General features: G+C 42.6%; 1 protein-coding gene across 1 annotated transcript in view; it reads left to right on the top strand.

Annotated features, from left to right (window-relative positions):
- The first annotated feature begins 3,569 nt into the window (after positions 1-3,569).
- The window catches only part of ENTREP1 (endosomal transmembrane epsin interactor 1), a 60,316-nt gene continuing 47,623 nt past the window's right edge, over positions 3,570-16,262 (top strand). Inside the window, exons 1-2 of the mRNA XM_058565700.1 lie at positions 3,570-4,036; positions 13,480-13,536. Coding sequence (XP_058421683.1) covers positions 3,620-4,036; positions 13,480-13,536 — 474 coding nt within the window. The 5' untranslated portion in view covers positions 3,570-3,619. The remainder of the gene's footprint in view (positions 4,037-13,479; positions 13,537-16,262) is intronic.

Below are 16,262 nucleotides of genomic sequence, written 5' to 3'. Positions count from 1 at the left end.
TGGGTCAAGTTTTCCATACGTTCTTCCTCACTTTATTTTTAATTTCTTTGGTAAGGGCTTATTGAGATATAATTCACATGTATCTTTATTGAAATACAATTCACCTATTTAAATTAGTGTACAATTCAATGGTTTTTAGTATATTCACAGAGTTGTGCAATCATCACCACAATCGATTTTAGAACATTTTTTCTCCTCAAAAAGTTACCCCCTACCCTTAGCAATCACCCTCCCCACATTCAATCTCCCCATTCCCCACCCCTAAGTAACCATTAATCTACTTTCTGTCTCTATGGATTTGTCCATTCTGGAGATTTAAAAAAAAATTTTTTATTGATGTCATAGTAGTTTATAACGTTGTGAAATTTTAGTTGTACGTTATTGTTTGTGAGTCACTGTATAAATGCATCCTTTCCCCCCTTATGCCCACCCCACAACCCCCTTGCCCGTGGTAACCACCACACAGTTCTCTCTGTCTGTGTGTTAATTTTCCACTTATGAGTGAAATCATGTGGTGTTTGTCTTTCTCTGGAGATTTCATATGAATGGAATCATATAATATGTGGTCTTTTGTGACTGGCTTCTTTCACTTAGCATTATGTTTTCAAGGTTCATTTACGCTGTAGCACGTATCAGTGCTCCATTTCTTTTATTGCTGAAAATATTCCATGGCATGAATTACCACATTTTGTTTATCCATTCATCCATAATACCGCATTTTGTTTACCCATTCATCCACACTTGGGTTGCTTCTACCTTTCGGCTATTTTGAATAATGCTATTTGTGTACAAGTTGTGGTGTGACATATGTTTTCATTTCTCTTGAGTATATACCTAGGAATGGAATTACTGGGTCAAATGATAACTCTAACTTTCTGAGGAAATGTCAAACTGTTTTCCAAAGCCTCAAGCCAACCTGAAATCAATAGATCTGAATCATCCTCTAAGAGTTTAGTTACAGGGCCGGCCCCATGGCTTGGCGGTTAAGTGCACGCACTCCGCTACTGGCGGCCTGGGGTTCAGATCCCAGGCGCGCACCGACGCACCGCTTCTCTGGCCATGCTGAGGCCGCGTCCCACATACAGCAACTAGAAGGATGTGCAACTATAACATACAACTATCTACTGGGGCTTTTGGGGGGGGAGGAAGGAGGAGGATTGGCAATAGATGTTAGCTCAGAGCCGGTCTTCCTCAGCAAAAAGAGGAGGATTAGCATGGATGTTAGCTCAGGGCTGATCTTTCTCACAAAAAAAAAAAAAAAAAAAAAAGAGTTTAGTTACATACAGCTCAGCTTGATGAGGTCTAAGGACTTATGGTAAGCAAGTGTTTAGGGAATGCAAAGAATCAAGCCTGGGTTACAAATCCAAACCTCAAATACTTGAGTGTTAATACTTGAGTGTTATTTGGCATAATCTTAAAGTTTGGGGCAATGTTACATGGATTTGTGTTTATGATAAGCTGAAAAAGAAACTCACAGCTATAAATGTGGCCGCTAATAAAAAAAGAAAGCTACAGCACAACTCTTAATTAGCAGCTTTAGAAAGGTTTAGTTGCCTGAAAAAATAACTAAAGTTATTGTATAAAACTATCCATGGATTTTAATTACCTCTGCTATCACCTGTTTCTATATAGGGACATACACAAAAAATTTAAGGGCAAAGTACTTAGAAATACTTTAAAGTATTTAAGTATAAAATACAGAGAAATGCACAAAGTGTAACTCCATGAATTTTCTCAGAATGAATCCCACCCATGTAACTAGCACCCACAGCAAGAAACAGATGGTTATCAGCCCCCCGGAACTGTCTCTTCCAGTCATTAGCCCTCCAAAGGGAGGGAGGACATCTGACTTCTAGCATCAACATTCCTAGACACAAAGAATACATTTTTAATAGTACACTTCTGGTGTCAAGGATTAGATCAGTGGAATAGATTTGTTAAGTTGACAGAATTTCTCAAGACTCACTCAGACGTTTTATATTGCACAGTGCAGTAGAATCTTGAAAATTAAATACCTTTAAGCTTGTGTTTAAAATATAAGGTATAAACTCAGTACACAAGAAGCTTTTAATTTAACATCGCCTGCAATTTAAGAACATGTACTGCAAGACATTTTTAAAGTGCATGAAACAAACATACTTGAAACGTTTATTTTAAAAGACAGCTCCTTTTTTCTCCAGGATTTGAAGTTTATTTCCAAGAGGAGTTTGTAAAAGAAGTCTTAGGGACTATTAATCACAGGTGCTTTAAGAATTCAAAAAGTGTATATGTAAACACACATGCACATTAGCAATGTGGGTTGAAGTAAGTAATGACCAAAATAAATACTGTATAGCCTTTGCAAGCAGAGCATAAAAATGGATACACATTTCCCTTGGTTTATTGGGTAGCAGAATGTTAAATACCCTCATCTTCCTGATAAAATGAGTTGCCTGATACTGAGACTGACACTGCAAAATGACACTGCTCAGGTTTTTAACCTGGAAAAAATATATTATAATAGTTTTATGTATAAGAACACTTTCACACATAAGAATTCATTGGAGAGAAAGGTATACTATTAGGGAAAACCATTTTAGAAGGCGAATCATCTTTTTTGTTTTTTAAGGCTCTAATATGTCTTATAAATTACCAAAAACAGATTAGGATTTTATTAGGATATTTCTTCGGAAATTTCAGGATTCTATGTTCTACCAGGTGATACCTAATACAGCTCAGGACTCAAGGGGAGGCGGACACAGAGTGTAACCCTTGCCACACGCTCCAGATCGCCCCCGGTTCCTTCTTTCCGGATGCTGGATACTTACTTCCAACGTAACCTCGTGCTCACTCTGGCTCCTACCCTGGTGCGGGGAAAGCATCCCTGCCCGCTTCCCTCCCCACCCCCTCCCCCACTTTCAGGCGGCGGGCTGCGGCGCAGGGTCAGCGCCCGGAAGCCCAGAGCTAGTGGTCAGTTCGCTCTGCTTCGTCCTTCCCTGAAAGCCGGCAACTTAGACTTTTCCCACCAAGTCACCCATAGCCCCTCCTCCTGCCTTCACCCCCGCCCTGGGGGGAAAAAGTTTAAAGCCGGACTCCCTTCACATTAAAGGTTGCCGGGGGCCCCCTCTTGGCTGGACCGGAAGGGGGCAAGGGTCCACAGCGCTTCTCCTGCGCTCCTGTCCTGCCCCAGCTCGGCGGGTGGGGGACAGCCGTCGGCCGCCAGCTCCGACGCACCCTGACCGCGAAGTCCTTCCTAGCCCGAGGGACCTATATAAAAAATTGGGGCTGGGCACCTTTCCTGGACCCCAGGGAGCGGGCGCAGGTTCTGCCGTGACCCAAAGGCTGCAGCAGCCGCGCGGCGCGAGCGCAGGGCGCGCGTGGGTGTGTGTGGGGGTGACAGTGAGAGTGCGCTGGGAGCCGGCCGGGGGCGGACCCGCCGAGTGGCAGGTGGGTGCGGCCGGCGGGAGCCCGGGCAGCGGTGGCGGCGGCAGCAGCAGCAGCAGCAAGTGGTTGGGCCGTGCGCATTTCTTTCCCTCCCCCTCGGCCTCGGAGCCCGCCCGCGGTGCCCAGTGCGCGGCGCCCGCGGCTCCGCTCCGCGTCCCCTCCCCGCCGCCGCCGGCCGCTCTTTCCCCGCCCGTCCATGTCCCTGCCCGTGGTGCTCCCGGGCTCCTGCTGCCCGGTGGCCGGGCTCTCCGGCGGGCCGCAGGCCGGGGGCCCGGGCGCCGCGGCCGCCACCGCCCAGGAGCCGCCGCTGCCCCCGCTGCGGCCACGCTGGCCCCGGGCCGCGCTGCAGCCCCCGGCGCGGCCTCGCTGCGTGGCCACCGCCGCCGCCGCCGGGGTGCTGGCCGCGCCGCCCGCGCTCTCCTCCCGCCGGGCCGCCGCCGCCGCCGCCGCCGCGGCCCCGGGCGCAGCGCTGCTCCCCGCTCGCCCGCTGTTGTCGCTCGGGCTGCTGCAGCTGATCCTGGGCTGCTGCATGGTGGCACTCAGCTTCGGGGCACTGTCGCTGAGCAGCTCTCCGCAGGTGAAGAACTCGTGCCCGTTCTGGGCCGGCTCCTCGGTGAGTGCCGCACGCGCCCCGCTGGCCTCGGCAGGGCCACCCCAGGAGCAGGGGGCTCTGGCCGGTCCCGTCCAGTGCCCTGCGATTGCCCACCCCAGGGCTGCAGTGACAGAGCACAGTCCTTCAAGCCAGTTGAAGTTTTGGAGGCGTTAAGGCTGGAAAAAAAGGCTGAGAGAGAGTGGAGTTCAGGGGCGAATGGGTTGCACCTAGACAGTGTCTGTTCCTCGCAGGCTAAAGGATTTTATTGTCTCTGTCAAGCTAATACAATAAAACAGATTTCCAGCTTTTTAGGAGTTTGGAAGGATGGGGTGGGTGGCAGGAAATTGGAGGAAAATGATTAAACTTCTGTCGGCCACTGAGTATTTATTTCGCTGACAGTGTCCGTGCGGGGAGGCTAGAGATTTTGATCAGTGTTTGTTCACTAATGTATCAACAGTGCCGGGCACATAGTAGGTTTATTTGTGAGATGGATGTGTGACAGCTTGACTGGGGCACGTCACGTATTTTATTCTACTTGAAAGCACGCGTAAATGTGAAATGTATCTGGTGTCGGATGGCTCCACTGTATTTGGGAACGAGTTCAGGAGTTAATGACAGGGTGTGTGTAAACGCGCGCTTGTAGCTGGCCTTTATGACTGAGGACCCTAATCCCCCAGTCTGTTCCTGGAGCCACGCAGTCTGCTGTCGTTACGCGTGAGCTCGCCAAGGCCCCCAGGAGCGCGCGGCGGCTGGCTGGAGCAGTCTGCCTCCCTCAGCTTCCTGGCCCTGCTTCTTCCACCGGGGACCAGCCTGGAGCTTCTGTGGTCACCGGGTGGCTACTCCTCCCTGCCTCCTAACCATGTCACAGCTTGCAAGGCGTCCAGCCTCTTGAGATTTGCCCCGGGGTTGAGAGTTGGAAACAAGTCTTTGTGGAATGACTGTGGAAGATGAGTGTTTTAAAGTAAAAGACCTTCTTATGAACGAAATCTCCAAGTCTGGCAGCGCCTCTAGTTCTAAGATCTGTAATGAAGGAATGTTCTGAATGCGTAAAAACTGTCCTTTTGGCTGTCCACACATACCCAGATTCAGGACCAAATTTTAAGAATATAGGGAGAACTAATGGAACCCAAAGTAATTCTTTGAAGAAGAACATTAAGTACCTTGAGCCTGGCCTGATGTTTTATTCTTAAACTGGTGCCCATTTGCTCTCCTTAAATACTTGGATACTGAGTGATCTTACTGTGGTACAATCCAGCTCCAGTAACTGGAGTTCACACTCTGTGCATCATGTAAAAGGAATGCTCCCTCCTGGTCCTGCCCTTGGGCTCTCCTGCTGGCCCCCCTGGGTGTTCTTTAAAACTCCAGGAGGAAGGGTATTCCCAACAGGGTAGGGATTTTATCCATTATGCTCTCTAGTCCTCTTCTCAGACTAAATTCAGCCAAATGGTGGGTGCATTTCATTTCTCTAAATACCATAGGCTGGAAGTGAATCTTGCATACATTTTTAGGGATTTGCTTTTTGTAAAATCATAATCTCTTTGTCTTCTCAAATATAGCTAGTTCAGGTTATCGAAAACTAATTTTTCCCTTATAAAATTAAACCCCAAAATTATTGTACAATTGTGAATTATTTCAGAGGTAAATGCACTTAGATGTTAGTCAAGCCACAGTTGGATTTGATGAAGTATATTAAAAAAAGGCCGTCAGCCAGAAGATAAAGGCTATTAACCTGGGCCTGATGGCTGGGCGTCCTTGTCTCCAGGACCCAGCAAACCAGAGCAGGGAAAGACTCGGTGTTTTGGAACTAAGTTCTCTTCTATAGGGTCGTTTTCTACACCTTGCCTGCCAGCTCCACGTGCAAACCGGCAGCTGTTCGTTTTTCTTAGTTTTTGTGGCCTGTTTCTGAGAGTAACCTCAGAATTTGCAGAGTGACAACAGAACCGACAGATGTTGCATCTCTAGAACAATTAAATAGGATGTGAGGATAGCACCAGACACCGTGACTCTCTTGGTGTTTTAGGAAAAAGTCTCACCAGTAGTTTATGTATGTGAGAGAAGTTTTTTTTTTTTAACTTTGCATTATGAAAAATTTTAAATTTATTCAAACACTGTACAGTGAACCGTAATATCCCCCTCGCCAGCTCCAACAATTGTTTCATCCGTACCCCTTCCTGGCTCTAGTGCTGCCTCTCTGTGTTCTGATAACTCTAGGAGGATGGGTGTTCCAAGCGAGGTAGGAATTAGCTCCATCATGCTCCCTAATCCATTTGTCAGATTAACTTCCCATATTATTTTGAAGCAAATTTCAGACATCACATCGTTTCATTCGTAAATATTTCAATATGTTTATATTTTTAAAAAGAAAATGTAAACAGAATAGAGAGACAGCATAGAAGTGACCATAAGAGCCCCCCTCCACTTTTTTTTTTTAAGATTTTATTTACTTATTTATTTTGCCCCCAAAGCCCCAGTAGATAGTTGTATGTCATAGCTGCACATCCTTCTAGTTGCTGTATGTGGGACGCGGCCTCAGCATGGCCGGAGAAGCCGTGCGTCACTGCACGCCCAGGATCCGAACCCCGGGCTGCCAGGAGCGGAGCACGCGCGCTTAACCGCTAAGCCACGGCACCGGCCCCCCCCTCCACTTTTAATATTTCATTATGAAAATTTTAAATCTCAACAAATGTAGAAAAAATCGTATAATGAACCCCCATTTACCCATCACCCTGCTTCCGTAGTTATCAGTATGTGGCCACTTTATATGCAAACTTACACCACTGGATGGATTATTTTAACGTAAATTCCAGGTATCATAACTTCAGGCATTAAATATTTCAGTATGTATTTCTAAAAGGAAAGGGTTTAATAGTTAAAACAAAGGGGCTTAATAGCACATTGTAACTAATTTAAAGACAGCTAAACTAAGGTTTTTATGAAAAACCTTAAAAATGATGACTTGAGGACTGCTAAAGTTTTTTTTTTTTTTTAATTTATTTTTTTCCCCAAAGCCCCAGTAGATAGTTGTATGTAGTTGCACATCCTTCTAGTTGCTGTATGTGGGACACGGCCTCAGCGTGGCCGGAGAAGCCGTGCGTCACTGCACGCCCAGGATCCGAACCCACGCCGCCAGTAGCGGAGCGCACGCACTTAACCACTAAGCCGCAGGGCCGGCCCTGCAAAAGTTTTTTAATAACAGCTTTATTGAGATATAATTCACATTCCATATGGTTCATCCATTTGAAGTGTGCAATTCAATGATTTTTAGTAAATTCACAGAGTTGTGCAATCATTACCACAATCAATTTCAGAAAGTTTTCATCACTTGCCCCCAAAAATACCCTGTGCCCGTTAGCAGTCACTCCCCATCTCTCTCTGACCCCCTAGGCAGCCACTGATTAATCTACTTTCTGTCTGTATGGATTTGTGATTCTGGACATTTCATATAAATAGAATCATACAATATGTGGTCCTTGGTAAAGGCTTCTTTCACTTAGCATAATGTTTTCAAGCTTCATCTAGGTTGTGGCACGTATCAGAACTTCATTCCTGTTTATTGCCAAATGAGATTCCATTGTATGGATATACCACGTTTTATTTTTCACTCAGAAGTTTTATTGGCATATGAAACTAGGTAGTTGAGTGACAGTGCCAACTTAAGTCTAAGGTTACTTCAAACCCACGTAGGAACACAGTAGAAGGATAACCTCATGTTTCAAGCTTTGAACGAGCATTATGCATGTGCCTTAGTTGGCTCTATCCACTAAATCAGCAAATCTTCTTCTGGCTTCAGTAAAAATTTTGCTTGTATATTTGATACAAAATTAAATCCAAGGGACAAATATATTCATTTGAAAGGACTATTGTTAAACACGGTATAGTTCAAGAATGTTTTTCCATATACACCTCTGTGAGTGTTCTCACCTTAAGCCTGAGATTTTGAGGCTGCTTTCACTTGTCTGAACCTTGAAGGTATATTTTATCTATTTTAATATATATTTAAGAATTAGCAAGTCCTATAAAGACTCTTTTTCTGTACTTTACATTCATACTTTCAACAGCATGCAGGGAGTGTTTTTAATATACTCATTGTTTTTGAGCACTCTGTGATCATTTATTTTCTTTTTGGTATCCTTGGTTAATGACTCAATTGATGATTATTCCCAAAATTCATGAAGCTAAGAGATTAGCCACTTTTAAAAGCATCCTGAAATTTGACTCCAGGTGGCGGCAGAGGGAGGATCTTGATGTCCAAGTTCAGGCCGTGCTGTCCTGGCTCCTGATTTGGGCGCGCATTTAGTTATTATTAGTTAGATTCCACAGCGATTGTGGGAGACCCAGCCTACCACACTGCGATAGATTAATGAAAAAGTAGAGAGTTGCATTGGTTTGTGTCTCTTCTTTCCAAAAACAAAATTCCTGACCCTGATGTCATCTGTGATCCTTGGGAGATATTTCAGGCAAGTGGTAGAGAATTGGTGATTGTTTTTTGTTCTTCTCTGGGAGCTCTAATATCCTTTATTCTCTGCATGTATTCATGCCTCTCTGCTTTAAGGCACTGACCTGAACTCAGGGTCACCCCTCCCTTGAGTCTGAGATTCTTTGGCAAGATTCCAGATCCTTGTAAAGAGACAGATATTGGTGAACCTTAAGGTAAACTTTTTTTTTTGAAAAATTGCAGTGATGAAATGTGAAAAAGAATGAATTGTCCAAAGGAGAAACTAATGCAAAAATTTTGGTCTTTTCTATCATAATCATAAAATGCAACTTTAGTAGTTAAGGAGCAATTTAAATATAATTTTTGTGATGAATTTTATTGATTTTCTTTGGTCGTTTATTTTACATGACAGCACAGTCACATGGATAAATTCTTCAACAAATCATTGAGCCTTTCAGCCTCAGTTACTCATCTGAAAAATGGGTGGGATGATTCTTGCCTCAGAATTGATTTTGGGAGGGTGTAATTAGAGAACATTTAGGAGAGTTTGCTGCTGGTCCCTACCACCAGGCCTGGCACATAAGAGAACCTCTATCAGTGTTTTTTAAACATCAGGCAATATTTAATCAAAGCAAAGTGAACAGGCCAGTTTTCTGTGGGGCAGTCTGGTAACCATCATGTATACATTAGAAATATCCGGTTGTCTATTTCCTCAGTTTTTTTAATGTGTTATGCTGAACAAATAGGAAAGAATGATATACACACGTATTTTTTTTAAATTGCCAGTGTAAAAGCTATAGGGCAAGATAGGTTGTTGAGAGGTTTGATTATTGTGTGCTTATTTACAAGGTAAATATGAGACATTTACAACATGGCTCTTTTTATCTCTATTTTTAGATACACTCTAAGGCGTATTAATGGATTAGCAAAGAAATACAGGGCAGTAGAATTATATGCTTTTGATCTTAATGATTTGATTTTTAAGCTGGAAAATTAAGGCACATTAGCCATATATGATGGGTAACAGCGATTCTTGCGTGGAGTATCTCAGAATCCTTCTTTGCAGTATCAGAAAAAAGAAAGGCCTCTGCTTTTTCTTGTAAGCTACAAGGAATGGGTTACAAGTGAGTGAAACTGAAATTGTAATAAATCTCATTATAACAATATAGAGATAATTTGCTGTTAGAAAATAGGTTCTTGCTCATTCATTCAGGGCAAGTTTCATCTTGCACAGGGTGGAAAGATGCTGGTGGAGTTGCTTTTTGCTGTTGGTGTGCTCTTTTAGGAAGCACAGGAGTGAAAAATATGTTTAGGCTTAAATAGTTGTCTTTGGGCAAGTTCGTCTCCTATTTCTGATCTTCATTCATTCATTTATTCACCATCCATTCGTTCATTCGCTGACTCTTGCCATGACTAACAGAGTGCCACTGGGAGCCTTTAGTGGTACTTGAGAGAATACTCAGAGACCCACACCCTCATGAGATTAACTGTGAGTGTAAAACACAATTAAACAGTTAATAGCATTATGACGTAACGGATGCCACAGGGGACCAGTGTTAGGGGACCTTCCCGACTCCCTTCAGATGGAGCTCCAGCTACTGCTGCCACCGAGGGAGACAGAGGCATTGAAAGCCCTGCCTCCTTCTTTTCTCCCTTCCCCAGCCCCTCTCCCCATTCATGAATCCCAGCCTCTGCCTCCCAGATGAAATGTCAGCATCCATTCCTTAAGTCTTAAGCTCTTAAAAGATTCATTCCCAACTACAGCACTTCTGTTCTGCTTTCCGGAGGCTTCTAACTCTCCAGTCCTCCTTCCTCTGTTTCCCCTTCTCCTCCTCACCTCTCACAGGGTTCCCCAAGTGTCATAGGGCTTAACTGGACTTGAGGAGTGGGAAGAATCGAGTAGAAGTAGGTGTAACCTTTGTTGCAGGTTCAGGACTGAGGTGGATAGAACTGCAACTCCCACCTGCAACTGGAATGTAGTTTCTGAAAGCATCCCTATAAAGAAGGGTGGCTTGCAAAAGTTCTATTGGAATATAATGTGGTGTGTGCTGAGTCTATAAAACAATTCAAATGGAAATGACATCTTTAAATATTTTGTCTTACCATCCATGAACATGGTATATGTCTTAATTTATTTGGGTGTCCATTGAATATTGCTCAGTAGCTTTTTATTTCTCCGTACTGAGGTCTTAAATATCTTTGTCATATGTATTTTGAGATTATTGATATGTCTTATTTGTCAAATGCATTTTGTACAGATTTTTTAAATTATATTTTCTATAGTTTGTTGCTAGTATATGCAAACTCCCTCCTCAAAAAAAAGAAAGAAAGCTTAGTTCTTTGTTCTTTTCTGCCAGGGACCCTTCATTTGAAATGACAATTGTATCTGTTATCATCTATTAAAAAAATGTGTATATATATACCCCTTTCAACTTAACAACCCTTCTCCTGGGACTTTATTCAAAAGAAATAAAAAGTACTTGTTTTTAAGGATATATGTCCATGGATGTTTACTGCAGCATTGTTTGTAAGGGCAAAGAAGTGGAAATAGAGTGAGTATTCATGAATATGGAGATGATCAAATATATTAGGTACAGCCATACAAAGGAATATCATGTAGCCATTAAATGGAAATGAATGGGAGCTATTCCAGTGGACATGGAGAGATTTCCATGAAGTATTTATTCAGAGAGAAAAAGAAGAGGAAGAAAAGTATTTTTTATGATCCATTTTTTGTAAAAATTACACTGTGCATGCGTATATATACACATACACATGTGTGTTTAATGGTAAGAATTTAGAGAAAAATGTGTACATATGTATAATCTGTAAACATACTAAATTGTTCATGTGGAGGAGGGTGGGATGTGGCCGGTGAGGGAGGTGGGAAGTATGGTTTAGGCATATCACTCTTTACATGGGCTTTTATGGGCTGAGCTGGACACCTCACTTTAATAATAATATTGTTTTAATGGAAAAAATGTGTTCCAAAAAGCTGAACCACAGGATTCTCTGTTAATGGAGACCGATGGCATGAATATCAAACACTAGCTGATAATTCAAGTCATATTCGTCTTTTAGTGAAGTGGGCAGTTTTTGTTTCCCTCAAGGGCAGTCAACTTTGCAGTCATGTTTTCACAAAAACAGTTGCATTTCCTCAGCAAAGTGCAGTCAGCAGCAGGGCGGGCCGGCAGGGAGCTCCCGGGCATGTGGACACACGCGCACGCATGCAAAGACTTAACACGCACACATCCGTGCAAGCACGCGTGCCTGCACGCAGTCTGCAGGGTGGGGCCAGCGCTGGAGTGCAGGGTTTCGGAGGAATTGCCATCATCACAGCGGGGTACATTTTTGAGTTAGAAGAGACCCAGAGGTGGTTTCCTTCACTTAGCGCATTTCTAAGGAAATGAGAGTGAGGACCGGGGAAGTGAAATGACTTGGCCAAGGTCACATAGTTATCTAGAAGCCTTGGACCCCGAGGTCTCGTGGATTCTAAGTCCCAATTTGTAAAGTAGATGCAGCCCACACACTTGAGGCCGGACTTGCGCCGTGCGTGTCTCCAGGCAGAAATCCTTTCGAGTGGGGAAGTAGCCTATTGAATTGAAGATGATTGCAAGATTGCAAGTTTGTTTAAACATAGATGAGATACAAAGAAATTGTCACCTGCCTGCCCATACGTGGTTATTGGTCCTTGATATAAGTGGGTAGACTTGTCCTCTGCTGATTTGATGTTATGGAATGATTTACTCTCAGCCAGTAAATGGAGACTGGAGACTATTGCAAACAGGCCTGTGAGCTTTGGATGTGAAGTAAGATTGTAAAATCCTTAGTTATGTGTAGTTACTAAACAGTAATTGTGAACTGGTGCATTTGGGGGATTTTGGTAAAAAGTGCACATAAAGGAAAACTGTCGTAATTGTGTTCAGCAGGTGCACTTTATTGCTCAAAGGTAAGTGTGCTCAAATGGCATCAGAATGTCCCTGGGCTGAATAATTACTTTGCTTGTTCTTTCCCAACTGCTTAGTGAACTGTGTTATCCAAAGAGCTGACGTTGGTTTCGGCAAAATGCTGGTTCCTCTTTGCTGAGGATTTTAGCTTGTTTTTTTTGAAGTATCATTTTGCAACATGAAATTTTTCTCAATGTGGCTGCTCCCCCTTGGTGGAATAAATGCTCAGGAACATTTGCTAGTTGCCAGTCATGTAACAAGCACTGTGCTGGGAGCTGGGGATTCAGAGAGACAAGATAGGAGTTTACAATCAGTGGGCAAGACAGAGATGCACCTCACAAATTATAATAGGTTTTTTTGGGGGGGAAAATGATATGTAGAGGGCTTCCAAGAGTGTGGGGTGGTGGGAGCAGTGAAGGTGACTGTTGGTTGGGATCTTGCAGGCTGCATAGGAGTTCTCAGGTAGCTGTGAGGGGAGTTGGGAGGAGAAGACACTGCAGCAAAGAGCAGTACAAAGCCCTGGAATATCTAGAGCCTGGCCAGTCTGAGGAGGACAGGTGTGCCTGGAAGGAAGGTGTGTGCAGGGAGGGGCAGGTGTACATGGAAACCAGGCTGGAGAAGTGGGCAGGGGAAGATCCTGAGAGGCCTTGTTTACCATTTCGAGGAGTTTACTTGTCCCATAAAGGATGGGTACGCACCTGATGAAGGGAGGGTTGTGGCCAGACATGCATCTTATGAGGCTGACTCTGGCAAGAGATTAGGAGCTACTGGGGGCAGGGAGCTTAGATGGGACATACTGATTCTTTTCACTAACCAGAAGGATGGGCTGATTTCTGTTTGTGTGTTCTTAATTGACCTTAAGAAAACACATACACAGTTAATAAAAAAGCTTTGGGGGCTTGGATGTGAAGGGTCATCCAAAGTGGTCTACCAGGGCGCATGTAATCAGCAGGAATATTAAATGTTTGAGTTAGAAGGCTTTGAAATTTCAGTATTTTTAAAAATACATACTTTAGAGACTAGGGATTAGTTTATTGGAATTGGTCCATTTTCTAGATTGATGATACTGTTTATCCTTATAGGTGATCCTCTCTGGAATCATAGGATTAACGACTTGGAAACGGCCCATGATACTCCTGGTATGTACTGGCCTCATAACTTGTTACCCTTTGTAAAATGTGCTTTGTATGAAGCCTGTTGAAATAAACCACCGAAGACATGCTAAAGCTTCCTTGCTCGTTAAGAGAAGTTAACGGTAGATAATATCACAAGTCAGATGTTCTCATCACAGTAAAGTAAGATGATGATTTTGCTGGTTTTCTGATTCACTTTAAGCTTCTTATATACCTAATGCAATACATGTGTTTCTAGTTCCAAGATTAAACCTATTGTAAAGATATAATAATAAAAAAATCTCAGTTTACTGTGGACATTTTTAAACATATACAAAAATGTACTAATCAGCCAGCTTCAGCAGTCATGAATTCATAGCCAGTTCTGTTCAGCTGGAGCCTCACCCATTCCCCTCACCCTCCGTATTCTTTTTTTCCTCCATATTCTTTTGAAGCAAATCTCAGATGTAGTCATGAATATATAATTTCTTATTGTTGTAATGCTTTGGTTGGACAACCTCAGAATTGCATTGCTTAGATTTTCTATATTCTGTTTATCACACAAATATTATATTTTCATGGTAATATAGACATATATTGGTGACTTTATCCTTTTTTTAGTTATTTAGGTAATATTCACATTCTATAAAATTAACCGTTTTAAAGTATACAGTTCAGAGGCCTTGAGTACCTTCCCAGTGTTCATCCTTTGTTTTTATTTGCTGTGTCCTTTTTATTCAGGGAATACTATAAAAAACAGACAATTGCCAAGGGAGTTGCCGACTTTCAAGCATGAAGTAGAGGGTCTAGAAAATTCTATTTGAACTATACTTAAAAAATTTTTTTTCTATATAACATCTCCTCTTTTGCTTTTTCTCTCATCCGTTTTGAAATAGGATTAAATAATTTCCCGAAGTCATTTTGTATAGATACTTAACAGTTCATCTTGAACAGACCCCCGTTTGCTAAGTGATGGGTAGTTAATAAAAAATTAGTTAAATTCTTAAATACAAGCAGAAGCAGCACACTGTAGAATACAGTCAGAATGGTGGATCCCAAAACTGTGTTGATGGTCTTGAAAAACTAAACTAAAAGGTTTTCAGGCCCTCAAGACAATTTAGGCCACATTTTAGAGTCCATCAATTATTGCATTTAGTGAAACTCTGTATTTCTGGAAGGAGTAAATTATTGATGCAGAATTTTAGTATATTAGGTAGCAGGAAAGGAAAAAATGAGGCTCCAGGTGAGTTTTATGGCATGCGTTATGAGTGGCTGAGGTTTGTTTTGCAACAATCTCTCTAGGTTCACAGGCAGAAAAATTTTGCATGAGGTTCAGTGTTTATACTAGTATTTGGCTGTAGGAGTCATCTTTGCACTGTCTTTTTCCATTGGGTCAATATTGAAATGCTGGATAGCACAAACTTCAGGTATTTAAATTAAATTTAAATCAGAAAATCTCTAATGTTATTTGTACTTTTAAAATTCCAAATGGTGAAGAGAATATGAGCACCTGTTCTATTTTTTTTTGGTGAGGAAGATTAGTCCTGAGCTAACATCTGCTGCCAATATTCCTCTTTTTGCTGGGGAATACTGGTGCTGGGCTAACATCCGTGCCCATCTTCCTCTACTTTATATGGGACGCTGCCACAGCATGCCTTGATAGCTGGTGCGTCGGTCCGCGCCCAGGATCCTAACCTGCGAACCCCTAGGCCTCTTAAGTGGAGCGCGCGAACTTAATTGCTACGCCACCAGGCCGGCCCCTGAGCACATGTTCTAGATAGATATTAAGAAAGTCCACCTTTAAAGACATTTATTTCTTTAACTTTGTTTTCTTTTGGAAAGGTGCCTTATAAATTTATGTGAGCTCAAGCAACTTTAAATGAAAATGACCGTAATTATTTCTCGTCTTTGTTGATAAGTATATGTACTTTGTCACCAAGTTGTAACCAGTTTGTACGTACCATGTTGTGCTCTGCTTTTCTCTTTAATATTAAATTAATTAAGTTCATATCAGTAAATATTAAATTTCCATGTCTGAGGAGTCCACATACCTATGACTTAAAATTGCTAAGTAACATTCTGTCATATTTCCGTATTACCATCAGTATAAGCCTGTTAGACATCTGAGCTTCTATATTTTGACTGTTATGAATTATGTATTTAGAAAGTCATGTAGAGATTGTTTGAAATGGTAATTAACATCAATTTATAAAGAAGATAAATTAATTGACAAGAATTGTGCAAGGGAAAACTTTCTGAGTATATCAACAGATCATTGAGCCTTAGTCAATATCATAAAGGAAAAAGCCTCAGTCCACGTGAATCTTAATAGTATATCGTTATAACCTGTGCCAATGCTTTCGTTATGTTTAAAAACAAAAAAATCTGGGGCCAGCCGGTGGCATAGTGGCTAAGTTCTCATGCTCTGCTTTGGTGGCCCAGGGTTCGCAGGTTTGGATCCTGGGTGTGGACCTACACACTGCTCATCAAGCCATGCTGTGGCAGCTTCTCATATACAAAATAGAGGAAAATTGGCACAGATGCTAGCTGAGGGACCATATTCCTCAAGCAAAAAGAGGAAGATTGGCAAGAGATGTTAGCTCAGGGCCAGTCTTTCTCACCGAAAAAAGAAATAAATACATAAAAACAAAAAAATCATGTGATGTAATGAGAGAAACTGGACGAGGTCAGATCCTCCTAGTTTGGGTCCTAGCTCATCCCTTGAGGAGCTCTGTAACTCTGTGCAAGCCACC

This window comes from Diceros bicornis, chromosome 22 (assembly GCF_020826845.1).
Source record: "Diceros bicornis minor isolate mBicDic1 chromosome 22, mDicBic1.mat.cur, whole genome shotgun sequence".
NCBI classification, from domain to species: domain Eukaryota; kingdom Metazoa; phylum Chordata; class Mammalia; order Perissodactyla; family Rhinocerotidae; genus Diceros; species Diceros bicornis.
This window is presented reverse-complemented; position numbering and strand designations above follow the sequence as displayed.